The sequence below is a fragment of the Dinoponera quadriceps genome, unplaced genomic scaffold, assembly GCF_001313825.1.
Source record: "Dinoponera quadriceps isolate SergipeBrazil2010 unplaced genomic scaffold, ASM131382v1 scaffold3271, whole genome shotgun sequence".
Lineage (NCBI taxonomy): Eukaryota > Metazoa > Arthropoda > Insecta > Hymenoptera > Formicidae > Dinoponera > Dinoponera quadriceps.
Window position 1 is genome coordinate 660,345 of NW_014557287.1, and position 18,352 is coordinate 678,696.

At 52.6% G+C, this 18,352-nt stretch overlaps 1 protein-coding gene across 1 annotated transcript in view; it reads left to right on the top strand.

Moving 5' to 3' along the window:
- Positions 1 to 659: 659 nt before the first annotated feature.
- Positions 660 to 18,352, top strand: part of LOC106748885 — a 194,607-nt gene continuing 176,914 nt past the window's right edge. The window contains exon 1 of the mRNA XM_014627801.1: positions 660 to 1,397. Coding sequence (XP_014483287.1) covers positions 660 to 1,397 — 738 coding nt within the window. The remainder of the gene's footprint in view (positions 1,398 to 18,352) is intronic.

Below are 18,352 nucleotides of genomic sequence, written 5' to 3' on the forward strand. Positions count from 1 at the left end.
CCCTTGCCCTCCCCCCCCCCCCACCATTCGACCAAAATCCAACGCGACCCACGCTCTCTTACAGCGCACACGGCGGACGACGCCCGCGATCAACCGGAGAGAGAGAGAGAGAGAGAGAGAGAGAAAGAGACTCGCACGCGTGTACGCGCGCGCGTGTGTGTGCGCATCGCACGTTCCATTCGGCATCGACGCGAGAGTTCTACGTGCACATAAGGTAGAACGGAGGAACGTCTTCTAACGAATGCCTCACGAGGACGCTATGTGACTCCGATTGTATGAGCGTACAGCGCACCTGCGAACACGGTGCTGCGAAGGTACGCCGACAGGATCCTGCGCGCGCGGACTGTGTCCCACAGTGCTCGCTCCTTTCACGCGACTTCCCGTCCGATTCGTAACCCGAAAGAATCGCTGAGCCACTTCCAGGGAGGCTCGAATAATAATGCGCTGCCGTCGCAGCTCCCGCGCAACAGTGTCGTCTCGAATCCTTCGCGTGGTAATCTCGCGGTAGTACTCTAAGGATAACTGCCACCGACGGTGAAAACGAGCGTCTTGGAAAATTCCTACCCGCGTCGCAACCGCTCCGGTCGTTCCACCGATGACGACGCCGCCGTGGTCGCCCGAGGTGCAAAGCCGCGGCGTCGACGCGTGAATCCCCGAGGATGCAGCAGGCCAGCGTGGGCGGCTGCGACGAGGACTCCGGCGCGGCGAGTCCACCGGCGACGAGATCGCCGGCTGACTTCGCGATCAAGAGCGAACCCGTCGCGGACAAGAACGACGGCGGCGGGGTGAGGGTTAAGGTCGAGATGCCCGAGCCAACGGAGGCCGGCTCGGTCGAGGTCAAAGGCGAGCCGCGGGAGGACTACCAGCGGCAGCTCAACGACGGCTATCACTACGAACGTAACGACAAGAAGCCGGGCTACGTCCCGGACGCTCCTGGACAGTGCCAACAGCCGCACCAAGGATACCGTCCCGTGGCATTGCCTCCGAATTCGTTCGGCTTCCCGCCCTTCTACGGGCACCACCACCACCATCCCACCATGATGCCGGCGTCTTTCCCCGGCGGACGGCCGTCGCCGGACGGACCGATCGGCAAGATCGGCGACGGTCATGAGCAGCAGGCGGCCTCGCACGCCGTCGAGCGACACGTGGCCGCCTACGGCAGGATGCCGCCGCCGATCCCCAACGACGGCTTCCTGCAGGAGCACCATCACCGCTACGACGCCGGCGACTTTCCCAACCCCGGAGTACCGTACCCCGGCTTCCGGCCCACCATCTCGCGCTCGCCGTACGGCAATCATCAGAATAACAGCGTCTACAATCGAAGCGGCCACTATCACCCGACCAGGCAGCGCAAGTGGAGCAGCGCTGCGTTTCGCGGACTGCATCCGCCGATGCCTGTGAGTTTGCATGTCGTTGCGATTTAGGCGTGTGCGATCGCGCGCATTGTTCTGCACGGAGAGAAACTTCGCTACCGCTGCAGATTCATTTGTTAAATCAGTTACTATGGCGACGGAAACGAGAAGATCTGTTGAGAATATCAATCGCCTTCGCTGAGTGGTACTGGACGGCGAAATAACTGGTTAATGCCGGTTAAATTGTATCGCTGTCGGCAACGGCGCTTCGCTGCAAGGGAAAAATGATTTTTGCCGCGCGACAAATCTTTTCCTCTCTCGTCACAGTGACTGACAAATCCGGCGTGCTAGCAAAATATTCTTTCTCCGAGTGGTCAGCTTTGCTCGTAATCTTCAATGAGGCTCACGGGTTTATATGAGACATAAAACTTATACTCGACGACTTGGGTCAACGACTCTCACACTTCTTTTGCTCTTTCGAGATTCCGAAAGGAGAGATCACTGCGACCAATGCGTTGTATCTCGCTTTGAATTACGCGGCCATTCGGAACGCTACGGGACTCGCAGTAGGAACAATGCCTCTGTGACGAAAGCGGGAATATCGCGTCCGTCGTGATCGCGCGATTTTATTGAGGCCCGATAAGATCGGTAATCGGAGAATGGAGAGATAGCATCGCGTATCGGGCGACGTAGGCGGCAGTGGAAATTTCATTTTTCGCCCTCCGTATGCGAATCATCGCCGGGAGAAAGGAACGCGAGGTTTCCCGAGCACGCAAACGGCACGTCTTCGATTTCGTGCGAACGACGCGTTATTGCGCGCCCTGCTATATATAATCGAAATTTCTTCATCTTCCGCGCACGTCATAGATCAGATCGGCCTGTGCACGACGCCGCGCCGGGGTGTCCAATACGAAGGGAAACGATGTCGACAATCATTGCGAATTAATACACGACCTCTTCTTTCGTTTTTGAGAAAATGCGTATTTTCTCACTCGAATAAATTTTCCCTCGACATAAAAATACGTACGTTCGTACGAGCATGTTTATATATATATTTTCTCTCGGTGTATACTTGCAAATTAATGTGAAGAGAGAAAATCGGAGAGAAATGGACTTACGTTGCTTTCAACACGAGCGACTCATATATCACGGCGCACAATGACGCTTGAGTCAGATATACAATTTTTTTCGCTGTACGCTCGCTATAATCTTCCGTCCCGAATCTCCAGGGCGGGTATTCAGTGCGAATATTTCGCGAGTGGTGGTATCGTTCCCGGTTAAGAATCAGGTCGCTGAGAAAGTCGTGACGCGTGCGATACGCCGAGGTAGTAGGGTGCGTTCGTAGAAAAAGCGCACGAGGGCAAGAAAGTGCTACGTAATGCAGGATCCGACGCAATTAGCTCGTCACGTCGTGTTATCGTCGCGCGACCCGCGACGAACACCGCCGGGGGTGCGCCGGCATGAACCCTTTTCAGCTGCATAACGCTAATCGAAAGATCGAAGATCGCTCCGATTTATCGTTGACGTTTCGGCGTAACAGCTGACTCGCGTCCATTACCGAGGGCGGTAATTACTTCGTCTCGAAGGAATTTTTCCCAATGCGTTTCAACGTCCAACGATTAATTTTCGTAATCTAACGCGAGTTGCAGCCTGTACCACGGCAGTGACGCGTTAAAATTTCTTTTTGTTTCCCCACATGGGGAAAAATAATTTTGTTGTTGTAGCGAAATCATCGTCGGGACAGCCGGAAAATTTACTTGGCATAATCGAATTAGCAAATTATCCGTAATTAAAGCAGAAACAGTTCCGTCGCCGTGATAAAAAAATATTCCGCCGAGTAAATACGTGCTTGGAACGTGTTGATTTGCTGTTAGAACAAAACAGTGTGTTTCTACTTATTCACTGTGTTTGTTCTTACAGGAGAATAATTTGTAGATTCAGCGAGACAACCTGGCGAATGGCAATTAGTACTCTTAACAAATCGTCCCGCTGTTCGCGGAGTAACTGACAGATTTTGCGGCGGCAGTGCATAAAATTTGTCGCGTCGGCAAATTATTTTTCTTCGCAGGATTAAAGCGCAATAGAGAACCTCTTCGGACGTAATTTTCTTGCGTTCTCGAAATAGAGGAGTTAAAGAAAACTTCAAGGTGATATCTCGCTTGCTCTCTTTCTCTCTGTCTGTCCGTCTCTATCTCGTCTTTTTCCCACGACGTCGCTTCCGCGAGACGTTGTGTGCGATTGAAATCGCCATGCCGCGGAATGAAGGATTAATGAAATCGGGACGAGTCGCGATCGCGAGCGGGCAAAAATTTCGGCCGAAATTACAGTGATTACACGCGGCACGATTCTGCCCCTCGGGGGAGGACTCGGCGCGCACCCTCTCTCGCCCTCTCCCTCGAAAAGGGAACCCCCGGGCTGCCGGCTACAGTGATACAAGCCTCATTGAGAGTTTGGCCGATTTATAAGCGGGCGGCGATGGGTCGGTTCGCTCGACGATTACCGTAACGCCGCGCTCGTAAAACAGATGCGCGTGCTCCGCGTCCATTATGACGTAATCCGCCGCTTCTTATAATTTATCGCCGGGGCCGGTGAGTGAGCGAGCGAGCGAGCGGGTCGGGAATAAATATCGTTCGAAATTTCAGTTAAGCGGCCGCATTAATTTACGGGACGACGATTAGCGCGTCGAACTCGCGAACCGATTCCGCCTCGCAGTTTTCGACGAGGGGCCCGAGATTAGCCGGGCTAGCTAATGCGCGCGTGCCACCTCTCGTCCGGTTCTTTCGCTTTATGGCGCCGCGTTTCCAAATTTATGACGCGAGAACGATTCAACTGGTGGCAACTCGTGAAACGCTCGGGCTGTAATAACAACGGCCGATTCGATTCGTTCGCGCTTGTTACACGACTCCACCGACTCGCCCTCCCTCCAACCCTCTACCCGGCCCGAGACGCGGGTGGGACGCTTAAAGAGTTTCACGAGAACGACCTTATCAACGATCGTACGAGTCGCGTCGATCGCGCTCAGGCGTGACTCACTCCCCGCGGGAAGAGATCTATCGCCGTTCGCTCGCGGAAAGTATGAGAAATGCATCGGGTATAACGCGGCGGAACGGTTCGCGCGGGGGAGATATACTTGCTCTCTTGACGCTCGTAATCTATACCGGCGTATCGTTGCGAGCGCTTTCAACGAGCACCTTCGAATTACCTTTAACCCTTCGAATCGCTTGCGACTTCACTTCCTAACCGATTCGTAAAAGTTCGCCCATTTCGCGACAGTATCGTGCGGGGTGTGTCGATATTTCACTATTCAAGTTATTTTAATATCTCATTTAACTGCACCGATACTTTGGCGGCAGTGTAGTTATATGAGGTGCGCTATTAACGAGTGAAAAGTTAGTTTTGTAGGATCGACTAGAACGAATGTTCCAGATACACAGAGAAGAAGACTATTTTTGTAGTTGGTATACGTGTTTGTTTTACTTGAGTTTGCTTTTAGCGTAAACAACATAATTTAATATCAAATATCATTTTGTGTGAATAAAATCATCTTTTTGTTTCACTAGAGTAAACCGTTTGGCGGGGGAGAAAAACGGTATTATTTAGAGGAAATAATATATTTCGTTTTCAATTAAAAAAATTGATTTTCTTCATATTCAATATATTGAATATTGTCCCATCGAAATAAAAAGCTCTTTAATATCTTTCTATGGTGTTACTTCTTTCAAATAATTTCTCGTTTGTGACAACCAATTGTGATATTTGGGTGAAAATACAAAAGAAATATGTTATTTGACTTAAAATAATACTTACTGTTCGAGGAACCAAACAATTCTGTTTGTCGAATCGAGCATGCGTTTGTTTGCCCCAATGAAATTTTCTCAAATCCAAAGAAATTTGCTTCTACTCGGCCAAATGGGTGCGATGAAAATTTCAGAAGAACTCGATCCAGCCGATGGTGAAACTATCTGGTTTCGTCCATCCAGCTGTTGAATTCTACCCGGATGCATCCGAATATACCGCAACGGGACGGTCCGCGCGGCATCGGTGCTCCAGAAACGCGCGCTCCGGCATCCCGCAATCGGCGATCGCTCCAAAAGGGGGCGGCCGGCTAGGCTAGGCGCGACCTCGTGAGAGAAGGAAAAAGAAGGGAAGAAAAAGAGAGAGTTTCGCAGCATCCGAAAGCGCGCTGCAGCTCGCTTCTCTCATCTGCATACCGTTCCGTCCCGCGTAACGACCGCGTTCATCTTCCGCGGGTACGCACCTGTATCGAGATAACGCTCCGTAACGTATGCCTGCAACGAATAAGGGCATTGAATCGAAGCCGATCCCTTCGGCTCCATTTCGCAGCGCTCGCTCGCTCGGCCGCGATCTCGCGCGACTAAGTCGCGCGCGGCCGAAGGCGCGAATCAGTCTATAAATTTCGCATACGGGAAGTCGCGCACCTGCGGCAACCGCGGCGGTACTACCGCTCGCGCGCGCGAGAGGTGATCGGTGTCGCGATAGCGCGGAACATTTCTCATTTGCTTGGCGCGTACGACGACGTGGCTCGTTTGTCGCGGGAGTTGCGACGTCGACTCGCGAGAGAGAGAGCGAGCTTCAGTTCCGTGCCGTTGATCGGCCGACCGGTCTCTCGCGTCGGCGAGGAACGTTCAAACGCACTGTGTCCCCGATAAACCGTGAAACCTCGGGGTTGTTATCACGGGGTATAGGATAGGGAGAGGGTTGACATCACGTCCGGTCTCAGTAGCCGCTACGAAAGCGGTTTTGCTGTCGCACACAGAACGACGGCGAATATTAATTGATGGTTGTATCTCGATAACGTACGAAAGGAATTGCATCCTACGCGTTAAAATGCGATGCGCGAGTAGCCTCACGATCTCGTATCCACGAGTGAAGAAAAACCCGGTTTAATAACTGCGTACAGCGTGATATCTTTGATGCGCACGCGAATGCGCATACATCTGCGTCGGTAAATGTAACATCTTATTCCGATCGACGGACGCGTTTGTCGCGCCGGGCAAAAAGTCGCATGTATCCATATAAAATACGGAATACGCGCGCCTCGGGACACACGAGATATTCCGATTACGGGCGCAAAAAGTCCGGCGCGCAAGAAGCCGGGAGGCAGAGCGGGTCCGCGTCGTCGCGTGGCGCGTATGCAGATCGGCCGCTGCTTTTTTTGCGAGTTTGTCGCTCGAGCGTAACCCGCGGCTAAGCCGGTGTCTCGAGACGTTGAACGCGAAACCGCGCCGATTTAGCGAATAGAGTCGCCGAGCGAAAAGAAAAGGGGAGGGTGCAGCGTGCGGCGAAAGGGCTGACGAGGAAGAGAAAGGAATACGTTTGCACGCCTCCATGTCGGAGGGGCCCACGTCGCCCTGGAGCGGTTCCGCTCGCCAGATGCGTGCGGACACGCCGATGCGTTTTTCTACCTGAAGGGCGTCCAATTGAGCGCAACACATGGCGCGATTCGTCCCGTATCGTCGTCGTCTCGTGACGCGAGCTCGCGCGCCACCGCTTTTCGACGAACACGCTAGACAACGGCGTTTGTTGTTCGCCACCGGCGCGGTTTCGAGCGCCCGTCGTCACGGGTCCGCGCGCCTCGTAACGACGGAGCCCGAACCCGGGGGAGTCACCTCGGAATGCGCTGCCGGGCGCTCGAGTTTTCCGGATCATAAAGCCGTTTAAGTGCCGGCTGCCTGCAGAGACTTCGATATATATGCGTACGATATCGATACGGTATGTGCTGCCCAGGTGTGAGAATGAGCGCGTGTCTTTCTCGTCCGCTTAACGAGCGCGCGCGGTAAAAAGCGTTCCAAGTGGAGAGTCACCGGTAATCGCGGAATTCACGCGGCCTTCCATTCACACGGGACTCGACGACGCGATCGCGGAAATAAATCCGCGCGTCGTCGAGAAGTCTGTCGACGTTGCGTGTGTCACTTTGTGACGCGCGGGTAATTAACAGCGAGACATTTAACTCTCCGATGATCCCGTTTCTTCTCTTATCTCTCTCTCCGATATGCGCCACCGAACATGTGAAAGTAACACCGGTGTGATAGAGAGAAAGTGAGAGAGAGAGAGATAGAGGAGAAGAAATGCTGGAAAGTTTAATCCTGATAATAACGTGTTAGACTTAGGAGATCGGAAAAATAGCTTGTTGACGCAGCGAATTTTATGCTGTCGCAGCGGACTCTCCCAGTTATTATGCAAACAGCAAAACGATTAGTCAAGGATGCTAATCGCCATTCACTAGATTATCTTGCTGAATCTACAAGTTGTTTTCAATCAATCAATCAGAATCAAGAATCAATCAATAAACATAGGAAAATAATATTTTGTTAGTAGCAGTTTTTTTGTTCGTGATATGTAGACCTGAGAAACTTATAATGTTACTTCAGCGTCAAGATCGCGCGGGTGTGGAGTTAATGACGCTTCGTAACGAGCGTGACATTTATGAAAATATAATCGACGATCGACGTGTATCGTATCTCGGCCGCGCGTGAGGGGAAACGACGAAAGCGCAAACGAGCTCGTCAGTGGCGAGCAGACGAATCGCGACGAGGAAGGGAATCGTCGTCCCCACGTTCGGTGGAGAGAGGGCATAACGAAGAATAAATAATTAGCGTGCGGCTGCGGGCCTGCGGTTTCGGCGCGCACGCGTCTCGCCATGCGGCTGTCGACGGAGCTGGTGTTCCGTTCTTTAATAGGATATACGAGAACCGCGCGACGCAGGCCGTTATTGTGTGTCGAGAAGTGAAAGATCCCAATCCTCCCCACCCGAAACTTCTTCCATTTTCATATCGGCCGACCGAAATTATATCAGCTATATCGACGAAATCCCCGCGGACAACCAGGCAATTTTTACTTCATCGAACAACATCTCGATCGATGACATGTGTCTCTTTCAATTACCGAAAGCGATAACTACAACAGCGTTATTTTAACTGCACCGGTGAAACGGTGGCGAATTACTTCCAAGATTTCTTTCACGGAAATATCTCGCGATCTCGAATATTACATCAATACACCTCGCGTCCCGACGAGAGATACCTCTTCGAAAGTTTCTTTCTCCGCGTAAAATATTTACGTGGCAAAAGGCCGATAATTTTTTAACCGGTCGACCGTAACGCGATATCGCGTTTCTCATTCGTAATCGCGCTCCTAATCTGCCGTCTCTCTCTCTCCCTCTCTTTCTCTCTTTTTCCTTCTCTCTCGCGCGCGGCCTAAAAGCCGCGGCTTAATTAAGTTCTGCTCGCGTGCCGACTCGCGACCGACTGAGAGAGCCGCGTATTTTCCACCGAATACCGCCGACGTAAACCAACAGGGAGAACGATACGCGCGAATTCTTTATCGCGCAGCGGCAGAAATCTTTTCCCGCTTACGTAATACCGTTTTCTCGCGCGCGCAATACCGCGTCGATCGCCGGTCGGCCGCCGAGGCCCCGTAAATGTCATAAGCGCCGCGTGGAATCGGACGGAGAGTATGCCGATTTTTCCGCCGCAATTAATAGAGTGCATTGATATCGTGGCGCGCCCGCAGACGCGTTTCCAGGCCGGAGAGGATGGACGAGCGTTATCTCGTTATAATTCTTCATTCGGAGTCGGGACTTTCCCCTCCGCGAGAGGTTCATCAGCGATTCCGTTAATCGGGCGAATTGACTTTCTTCGCTTAGAAGCACGCGGATTTTCTGTTACCTGGGGACCAAACGAGAACTCGGTCGTGGAAACGGAAAGATTCTTATATATCGAGAAAGAAGTGGTACACGCAAAAGGAATGCTGGATTCAGGTAAATAATTACTTCAATACTCCTTGGCAAGTTTTCACTTGGATTTCAAGTAAATATACCCGGATAATTCGCTTGAAAAATATTACCTGACCCAAATAAAAATTCATTAAAAAGTATCGGAGTAATTATTTAGCGGAACTTTCCAGGACTTCTTTTCTGTGTAGAATCGACGGAATTTTGCTTGAACGAGATCAAATTTGTTCAAGCATAACGTTTGATTCGTTGAATGAATCTCCGTGGCCATACATTTGCTTCTCCCTTCCCGGATCCGTCAGCGCGAAAGATGCAAGAAATTTTGCCGCACGCTGCGTCCAACATTTTCACGTCGACGTGTCTCCTAATCTGACCGTTGTGAATGTCGCGGCGGAAAGAATATAAGCGCTTTTCTTACCGATTAATTGTCGTTCTATTAATTAATGAATAGATTATACGGCAGATTAAGATGATAGAGTAATCGTTCTCATAGATGAATTGAATGTTAATCGCTGCCTGTCTGACGCTAAAACACACCGGCGCGCTCATACTCCGTGTTTTCCCGTCGTCGGCTGATGGGACGTCGTTGGATGCGAGTGTAGCCACCGACGTAGTCAAAGGTCTGTCCAGAGACGACGGCACGCTAACGTTGCAAAATAAGCAACGATACACTTGTGTGCGTGGATATTCGTCTGTTACGAAACGTCTTCAGTTGACATTTACTGTCACGTGCTTATTATCCCGCGGCCGCGTATCTCTGTGACATGCGCGACGCTTTGATTGGCTTTGATTAGCGTTACTTATCATTAGTAATTACTCCCCACGATGAGAAGGATACGCCGTTACATTCCGCGAAATCGCTGGCGCGCCGCTCGCGGCGGTGCAGCGTGTGGCAGCGTATCGACGGACGAGGCGCGGTTTCTGATTCGTAAATATCATCTGACGCGGGAATGCGGAAAAATCGATAATCGCGGCTCTGGCTTGGCGGCCGTAGAAGCTCGTAACATTATCGCGCGAATATAATGAAATTATTAAATTGCCGCGGGACGAGGCGGATATTTTGTTCGCACGCTCGATCCCCGAATACGGCGCTGCTTCTCGTTAGTCTTACACAGTTTCACCGCGGTTCCTACATCAGACGCGAATAAATTTCATACTATAAACGCGTGACGTGCTTTCAGCCACTGAATGCCCATGGAGATCCAGCGCGGAAAGAAAAAAAATGAAACAAAATTTGATCTCAACTAGTGTTTTCAAAAAAAAAAAAAGAAAGCAAAAATTAGACGATACTCTAAGTCCGATGGAGGTCCGCTCGTCGTTGCGATGCGGTAACGCGAGAAGGACAGATATTTCCACCGTCCGGATATTGTTTCCGGCGTGTTTACGGGTTCCATTTAAACGCACCCACCACGTGAGCGCTCGCGGCCGGCAGTTTTATCGTAATCGCCGCGGTACGTTACACGACCCCGCGATTATGTTACAAAGAGACACGGGAACGACCGCTTATTGGCCGCCACTACGCTTTACGAGCGCTGACACCGCTGCCCGCGTGAGAAAGAGAGAGAGTTAGAGAGAGGGAGGCAGAGAGAAAAAGAGAGAGAGAGAGAGAGCTCGACTATCGGCCCCGGTATTATGATCGCGGCCATTAAAGTAATTGACGCTGCCTCAGAGGAGATAGATACGCTTCTTATTGACCGACCCCGACGACACCACTCGACGTCGCTTCAATGGGTGTCCAGTCTCGACCTCGGAGCACGCTCGATCGATCGATTAAACGGTGCCGCCGCCGCCTCCGCGAGTCGCAATTTGCATTAGAACGCCGTTCCCCCGGCTTTCGTAATTCCGCGCGATCCCTTTTCTCTTCCGCCATTCAACGACACCCATTCATCATCGTTCCGCTCCGGCCGAACGTTGCAATTACACCCGGTGATCGGCGCGCAACGATAATCGGCTTACCCACGACGAACTCAGAAGAAAACCGACTTCGGCGCGTATCGCGTTTGAGTCGGCGAGTCCGGGGGATTTTCAAGGGCCGAGCGTGCGAGAGACATCAACGTGGGAATTCTTCGGATTTTTTCGAATCATCCCTCCAATCACGCGGAGAACGACGCGTGTGAACTGCAGTGATAGGCGGTATTTTCGAACCTGCTGCTTTGTAACTGCCATAACCGATTAGCCGAAATCACAGTTATTGCGTTGTTTCATTGCACGCATCCGATATTACAATTGCTCACTGCTCACTTCCAACAGCCTCAACATTTTCTCGCCCTAGAATATCCAATTACGGCCTGGCGCACAGTTAGACGCATAAACATTGATAAATCACGAAAATGCGGACTCGTGTCGCGCTTCGAGTGCTGCGAGTGTTCGACTTGGCATTCGCAACGTCGCGATCATAGGTCGAATTATATCAGTCAATTTCAGCCGGATCGATCGGACATCTGGATACGTTTCGGATCTCGACTCTCCCTCTGGGCTGTTTCGCAATCACTTCGGATGTCACCTCGATAAATCCGAGCGCGCCCTTCCGCGCGACGAGTCCGTAACGAGCGGCGGACAATGGTGGTTGCTCAAACACGAGCGTTCGATTCTTTACGGCGCCATTAAACCCGGCCGCTCGCGCGAGTTCCCTCTTTCTCGCTCACGGTAAACATTATTATAATCCGAGCGGAGTTCCGCGCCGCTATACGTCGATTACGCTACGAAAGCAGCTACGAAGGGCGCGCACGAGAGCGCGCTGACTTTACGACCGCTGACACCTACCGCGACCCGCGCGCCGGCTATGCGGCGCGTGTGCGCGCTCGCACGCGGGGTGTTACGGCCGCGAATATTAAAGTAATTGATGCCTCCATAAAGCAGCGAACAGCGGCACGTCTTCGATGTCCCTGCGACCCTGAGCGCTTTAAGTCGTGTTCACATAACTCCGCGCGCGTGCACCGCGCTTGACCCCAAACTTGGCGATGTATCCTATCGGCTACATCTCTGTTGCTTCGACGCCCGGCGATCGCGGCCGCCGCCACGTCCGCTCCTCGAGCGCGTTTTCGTTCCGCCGAGAGATTCACGCCGATCGCCATTATTGTCCGCGATAGCGGAAAATCCTTCGAGGGAAGGATAGGCTTCCCTTTTTTTTTTCTCCCACTCTTTACACCTGTATTTCTTTATTTACTTATTTATTTACGAGAAGTTTTCACGCGGTAGATTCGACGTGTTACATTGGCACGGGGAAATGGGGGACAGTGTTAATGCGTTAATTGGTGGAAACTGTAATTTACGATCGCGAATGAGTCGACTTTCCCGGACGGTGGGAGATGACGAAGTGACCGCGCGTGAAGTGCACGATTTAATAGCGAAAGTATCGGAGTTTCGTCTTCCGGCGGATTCCTTTATCTCCCGACGTGCCGCAACCTGCTGGGAGCTTCGTCCCGCATACATCGTGGGGAACGGGAGAAACGCGCGGATGGTTCCGTGTGCGATCGCCTTTAACTTCACGGCAGTCGCTCCCTGTCTCGTATATTTCCTGGATACGTGCCCGTGTCACCGTTCCGCTCGCGCGTTTTCTCCTCTCTCCCTTTCTTTCCCTCACCCCGTCGCTCCCCGGTTCTCTCGTAATTTCTCGCGACTACCGTCCGATGGGGGTTCGCGTTCTTCGGCAACCGGTTCTACGTGCGCGGCATTCTTCGCTGCCGAAAGACTCCTACTCGCGGCCTCGCTCGTACATCTCGATATTACACAGTTATAATCCGCCGTACGAGCCGCCACAGAGAGATAAGAATGAAGCGATCGTGCGTGATCGAGCGTTTGTCGGTCGATCATTTCTCTTCCCTGCGACTCGATCGATCTCTCTCCCTCTCTCTCTCTTTCTTTCTCTCATTCTCTCTCCGACACGATTCTTCTCCTTCCCGAGCAGACGGGCAAAAAATGAAACGAGCAATCGTCTCCGCCAATCACGAGGGTGTTAAACGCACCACGCACCTGATATTCCGACGCGCCGGCCGTTCGCGAGAGAAAGCAAAACAAGAACGCATAATTCTCGCGCTCGAGTCACGCGAAAAGCTGAAATAAATCCCCCGCTCTCTCTCTCTCTCTTTTCGCTCGATGCCGGCGCAAAGTGCATAACGCTGGCGCACGCTATTACGCGCCGCACCGCGTGGCGATGCAGCGGCGGGACGCGATTTAAAGACCGGCTCGCTCGCGTAGGCGGCTTCTCGCACGGTGTAAACCGAGCTTTACTGCTCGCACGGTGCCGTCGATCGTGAGATCGTATTAGAGCGCGGCGTCGGCTTTGGGTTTAGCTCGAGCAAGGGGGTGCCGAGAGGGGAATACAACGCCGGGCACCGATACACAAGGGGAAACACACAGCGAGAGACAGCGAGGAGGTTCTCTCTCTCTCTCTACCTACGGTGGTCAGGCTAGACGGAGAAAGGGCGAGACACCACAGAAGGGCACATGGAAGGAACAGCGTGTAACGATGTATCAAGCTGTTGCGCCCCTGGCGTGTCCGGCAATGGTGGATCGTCGCTTTGAGCTGGACCGCGGCCGTTCGCCCTCTCTCTCTCTCTCTCTTTTCTCTCGCTTCGGCTCTGCATCATGCCTTTACACGCTCCCAATGCCCTAAACGAGGGACGATAATGCACGCGCTCTCTCTCCCGTCTTGTTGCCGCGCATAGACACTATTAATTTCGCATCCCCCGCGTGGCTTGGCGTGCGCTCGCGAACTGCGCCGCTGGATTCGGCCCGATTGACTCGTTCGACCGCATCGCCGCTGGACATCCGCCGTCTTATTCTCCGTAAGTTAGCAACGGAAACAGCCGTCTGTCCGCTAAGATTTCCCCCTTTACGAAGCGATGGTAATTAGAGATTCGATTTCAATCCAAAGTTTCTTATCTCTGAATGTTAGATAATTTCTAACTACCATCTTGACCCCGATGATGCCTGAAATTTCCGTTTTACGACGTGATGACGAGTGGCGCGTGCACAATAGGAGAGAATGGCCCTTTTAAATGGCGCAACTTACCGAATTCGGTCCGCAGCGAAATCCGCGGGGACCTCTCTATTACCAATCCCGGCCGGCCGTTATCGTACAGTCGCGTGAATAGACCTGCGTAATACATCCTTCTCGTGTGCGTCAGCAGACGAGACCGTCATTTTCACGAGTGTCACGGCGCACAAAACAGAAGTACCGGGCGTATAATGACACGTTGACAGGTGCGTACGGCTTGACGGCCGATCGATGGCCGTGAACGTACACGCGAGAGAGCCCGCACGCTACTATATCACGCGACGCGCGTGCGTGCGTGTGCACGAGTGCCTGTGTGTGTACGTATGTATGTGTCCAAGTGTGCGGGAGTGTGTTGTATATTTGAAGCGTGTGTATGTGTGCGCGTAAATACGGAGCTCTCGGCTGCGCGATACGTGCGTGCTCGAGGAAACGCGTGTACGTTTCGCACGTGCTCGCATCGTTCCGCTTGGAAAGCTCCTCCTCGCCGTCGTCGGGGTTCCTCGCTGCACGATCGGGTGTATGCGCGGCACACCCGTGTGTCCCTCCGCGATGTATTTACATTGCTCTATTACGGTAATACGCGACGGAATCAACCGTTACCGGCGGCTCTCAATATTTCACACAGAGAAGACTCCCCGCGGCGAGGAAATCGACGCGCGTCCGAGTCTCCTCGCGCACGCGAGACACGTCGCCGCGTTCCGCAAAGTTAATTTGGCCGTTGCCTTCTCCACTGCTGAATAATCGAGCGCGCTCGCACGAGTGCTCTCCTTGTGGGAAAGTCCGCAGATCGGCGGGTGAGTAACTCAGTTGTCGCGAAGGGCTTGAGAAGGCCGCTAGGGAGGCCGAAGCGAGAGGGAAATGGCGTATGAAACGAACGTTATCCATCGGCCGAGAGGTATCGCGCGTATCGTACTCTGGTGAAGCCGACCGAAACTGGCTCCGGGTGAGCACCCCCGCGCGAGGACACCCAAGACGAGATCATTTCGTCGGGTTACAGGGACTTTTAGGGTCGATGGAGGGGGAGGCGGAGGGGTGGTCGGACGGTAACACGACGCGCTTGTATCCCGAGGAGGAAGTCTGTACCAACCCTTGCCTAGGGGTTGATGCTTGAGGAAGGGGCGAACGGGCGAGAGGGGGGGGGGGCAGGGTCCACGAGACGGAAAGCCCGGGAAAGGGGATCTGTTGTCATGGTCCCTGATGCTCCATTATTGATTAAAGATGGCTGGCTTGCCGGCTGGCTGGCTAGATGGATGGCTGCCTGCCGGAGTCGTGACGCCATTTTAATATGCGCAATTATAATGTGTACCTAGAGCCCTCGGGGAGGGAGGAAGGGTTACGGAGAGCTGGTGACCCTGCTCCCCGGGACTGGCCCGTCTTCTTTGTTTGCCCGAAACCAGGGGAACCGCGTAATTGAGGAGTTAATTAGGACGCGTTCGGCGCTTTAATTGGCTTCTGGTCCTGTGTTTCGCTTTCTTCGCTTCCGCGTCGTCTCTCAACAGGTAGTCGTGTCGCGCGGAAAAAAAGAAACAGACTGAATCCCTGCGACTGAATAGGAGCCCCGACGGAAACTCGGTGACGAGAAATGGTAGTCGAGCAATGGAAAATTCAGTCACACCGAAACTGTTTCTTCCGTATGCGAATGAGATGAATCGTTCCGGCACACCTCGTCGTCTCCCCGGACGGTTGCTCCCGCGAGATCGACGGTACTCGCCGAGGATCACCCGCGTCGATGACGAGCGTATGCGGGGAGAGGTACAAAGGTATTTTTATTCTCGATACACATTTTGCGTCCGTCCGGCACGCCGACGTTCGTTAAATACGCGCCGAATGATCAGCTGCGGAAGCAGCGAAACGGAGTTTTCAGGGTGGTCCGTGCCTATTGAGATCACGTGGTTATCGGGAAACTCGATGAGATAACAATGAGGCCGGCTCGTTAGCGGTGGGGTTACAATGACGTCGTACCGGCTCGATACTCGACAACATCGTTCATTCGCGCGGTGTTATTCATGATGGCCCATGGCGGCCGTGATATCGCTATTGGCGCTACGGGAGACGGATTTTCAACCATTGTCTCGTGAAATCACTCCCACAATAATAACAAGCCGCCGAATCGCGGCGGCGTGCCGCGCGTGTATCGCCGTCGGTTCATTGTCTCTTCTTTTTCGGGGAATCGCGCGATCGACAATGGAGATCTGTATCCGGGAGGAAAGCGATCTTCTGGAAAGTTTCGGCTGCGCGAACTCTCCGTCTTTCTCACACGTTGAGAAAGCATGTTTCTCCATGTGGTCGCGACGACGACGACCGGGGGACGACTCGTTAGCGCCGTCGCATCGCAATGACGAGCGGCGACTTCGGATACTCGATAACGCCGCGTATCCGTGGGCGTATACACGGTGTAACGCAATAACGACGCGTACGTCGAGTAGGCAGGCGGGCAGGCAGCCAGGCAGGTAGGCATACGCGGGCCACAATGTCCGTAATAGGGGAATTAATGCGTGCTGCGTGTGGTCGCGTCGTGCCCCACAGGGGTTTCGCGAGATTCTCGATAGCATTGTCCGCGCGCATAATTCGCGTGCGCAATTAATTGAGACCGGAGAACCGGCGGCTGACATCTTTAAAAACGGCGGGAGCAGCGACGTCGCGCGCGCAGGATCGTCCCCTCGCGGTTCGTTGTACGCGGGATGCCGCCGGTACACGCCCACCCGGTATACGCATGCAATTAGTTAGGAAGTATGCGCCCGAGAGAGAAACGTAAATACCTCGTACCTCGCGTTAATCTCGTATTCTCGGCGCCCTTGAGCGCTCACAGTCGCCGATCCTTTCGCGAATTTATCCCGCGCGAGCGCGCGTCCGTTCTCTCCCGGTGTCGCACGGCGCTTTCCAACGTCGCGAAACCGGCACGAATAGGGCGACGAGTTTACCACTCCCTCTGTAATCCGGCACCTTTAACTTCGGAAAAAAAAAACAAAATAGAAATTAACCAGAATTGAATGTTGGGGAGTAGTGGTACTATTCAACACGTTTGAAGCTTCGATATGATTCGACATTTGACGACGAAGTTCGAAGATTCAAAGTCGAAGAGCCGAGGCTTCGAATATTATTTCGAGCCACATCGAATGTTAATTAGGTGATTTTTTTTTCTTTTATAATTTAGCGTCGATCTTAGTGCTTGAACAGAAAAAAGACTGAAACTCTTACAATACACAAGATACAAAATACAATGTGAAATAAACATATAACATAAACTAACCATTATACCCGGCGTTTTACATATTTATTAGTTCCATGCGAATGTTAAATTCACAACCATGTAACGGAGCAACGCTTTGGCGGCGCCATATCGCCCGTTTCCCCCGACATTGCGTCTGCTACGACGCAAATGAGTACCTGCGGTTTCTTCCGGATCGCTTAGAACGGCCTCGTGCGACATGCGTAGTACGCGCTGCGAGCGTATACTGAAATAGCAAATAAAAACGCGGCTGATGCGCGCGAGGAAGGAGAGCGAGAGAGAGAGAGGAGAAACGTCGATGATTTTCTCCGTCGCGAATCGCTGTTAAAGACGCTTCGCCTCGCTGCGGCATTTCTTATTTAAGACATCGTCCACGTGACGGCCGAGGGGACGATACGCGGTGCAGTACACCTTCGAGTCGATAGGTCGTCGACAGGAGTCAGTCCTCACGGTCCCTCCTTTTCATCGGAAAAATGGCGAGCTGCAATTACGCGTATAGTGCGGTTGCGTCGGGCGGCGCACCGTCCGACGTGCGTTTTCTTAGTTTAACGCACACATTCGATATGTATAATCGCTATCGAGAATAATTTATCGGCGAACCCCGTGTTAGATTTAGAGAGTCGGTTCTCAATGGCAGAGAGAGAGAGAGAGAGAGAGAATATTCATTGTTGTTTGATTAGGAAGAAGGACGAAGCAAATGATCGGTTGCATTCTGGGATCCGAGAAAATTTCCCCCAGAGAGAGAATTTACGACGGCGCGACTCGCGCGAACGACTCACGATAAGAAAAAGAAATAGGAAGCCGAGCGTAATAATAAACAAGCGCGATTCAATAACTTCTGCGTCATTCTGAGAAAGTGAACGGGAAAGAGGGAGAGACTGGAGAATAAAAGTGAGAGATGCGGCGAAAAAGGGGGATAATCGCGACTCACGCGCGCGTGTATAAATATGCGAGCCATCGGTGTGAGAGGAAAATGCGCGGAAGTTCTCTCGGAGAGCGTCTCGATCGCTCGATTAATA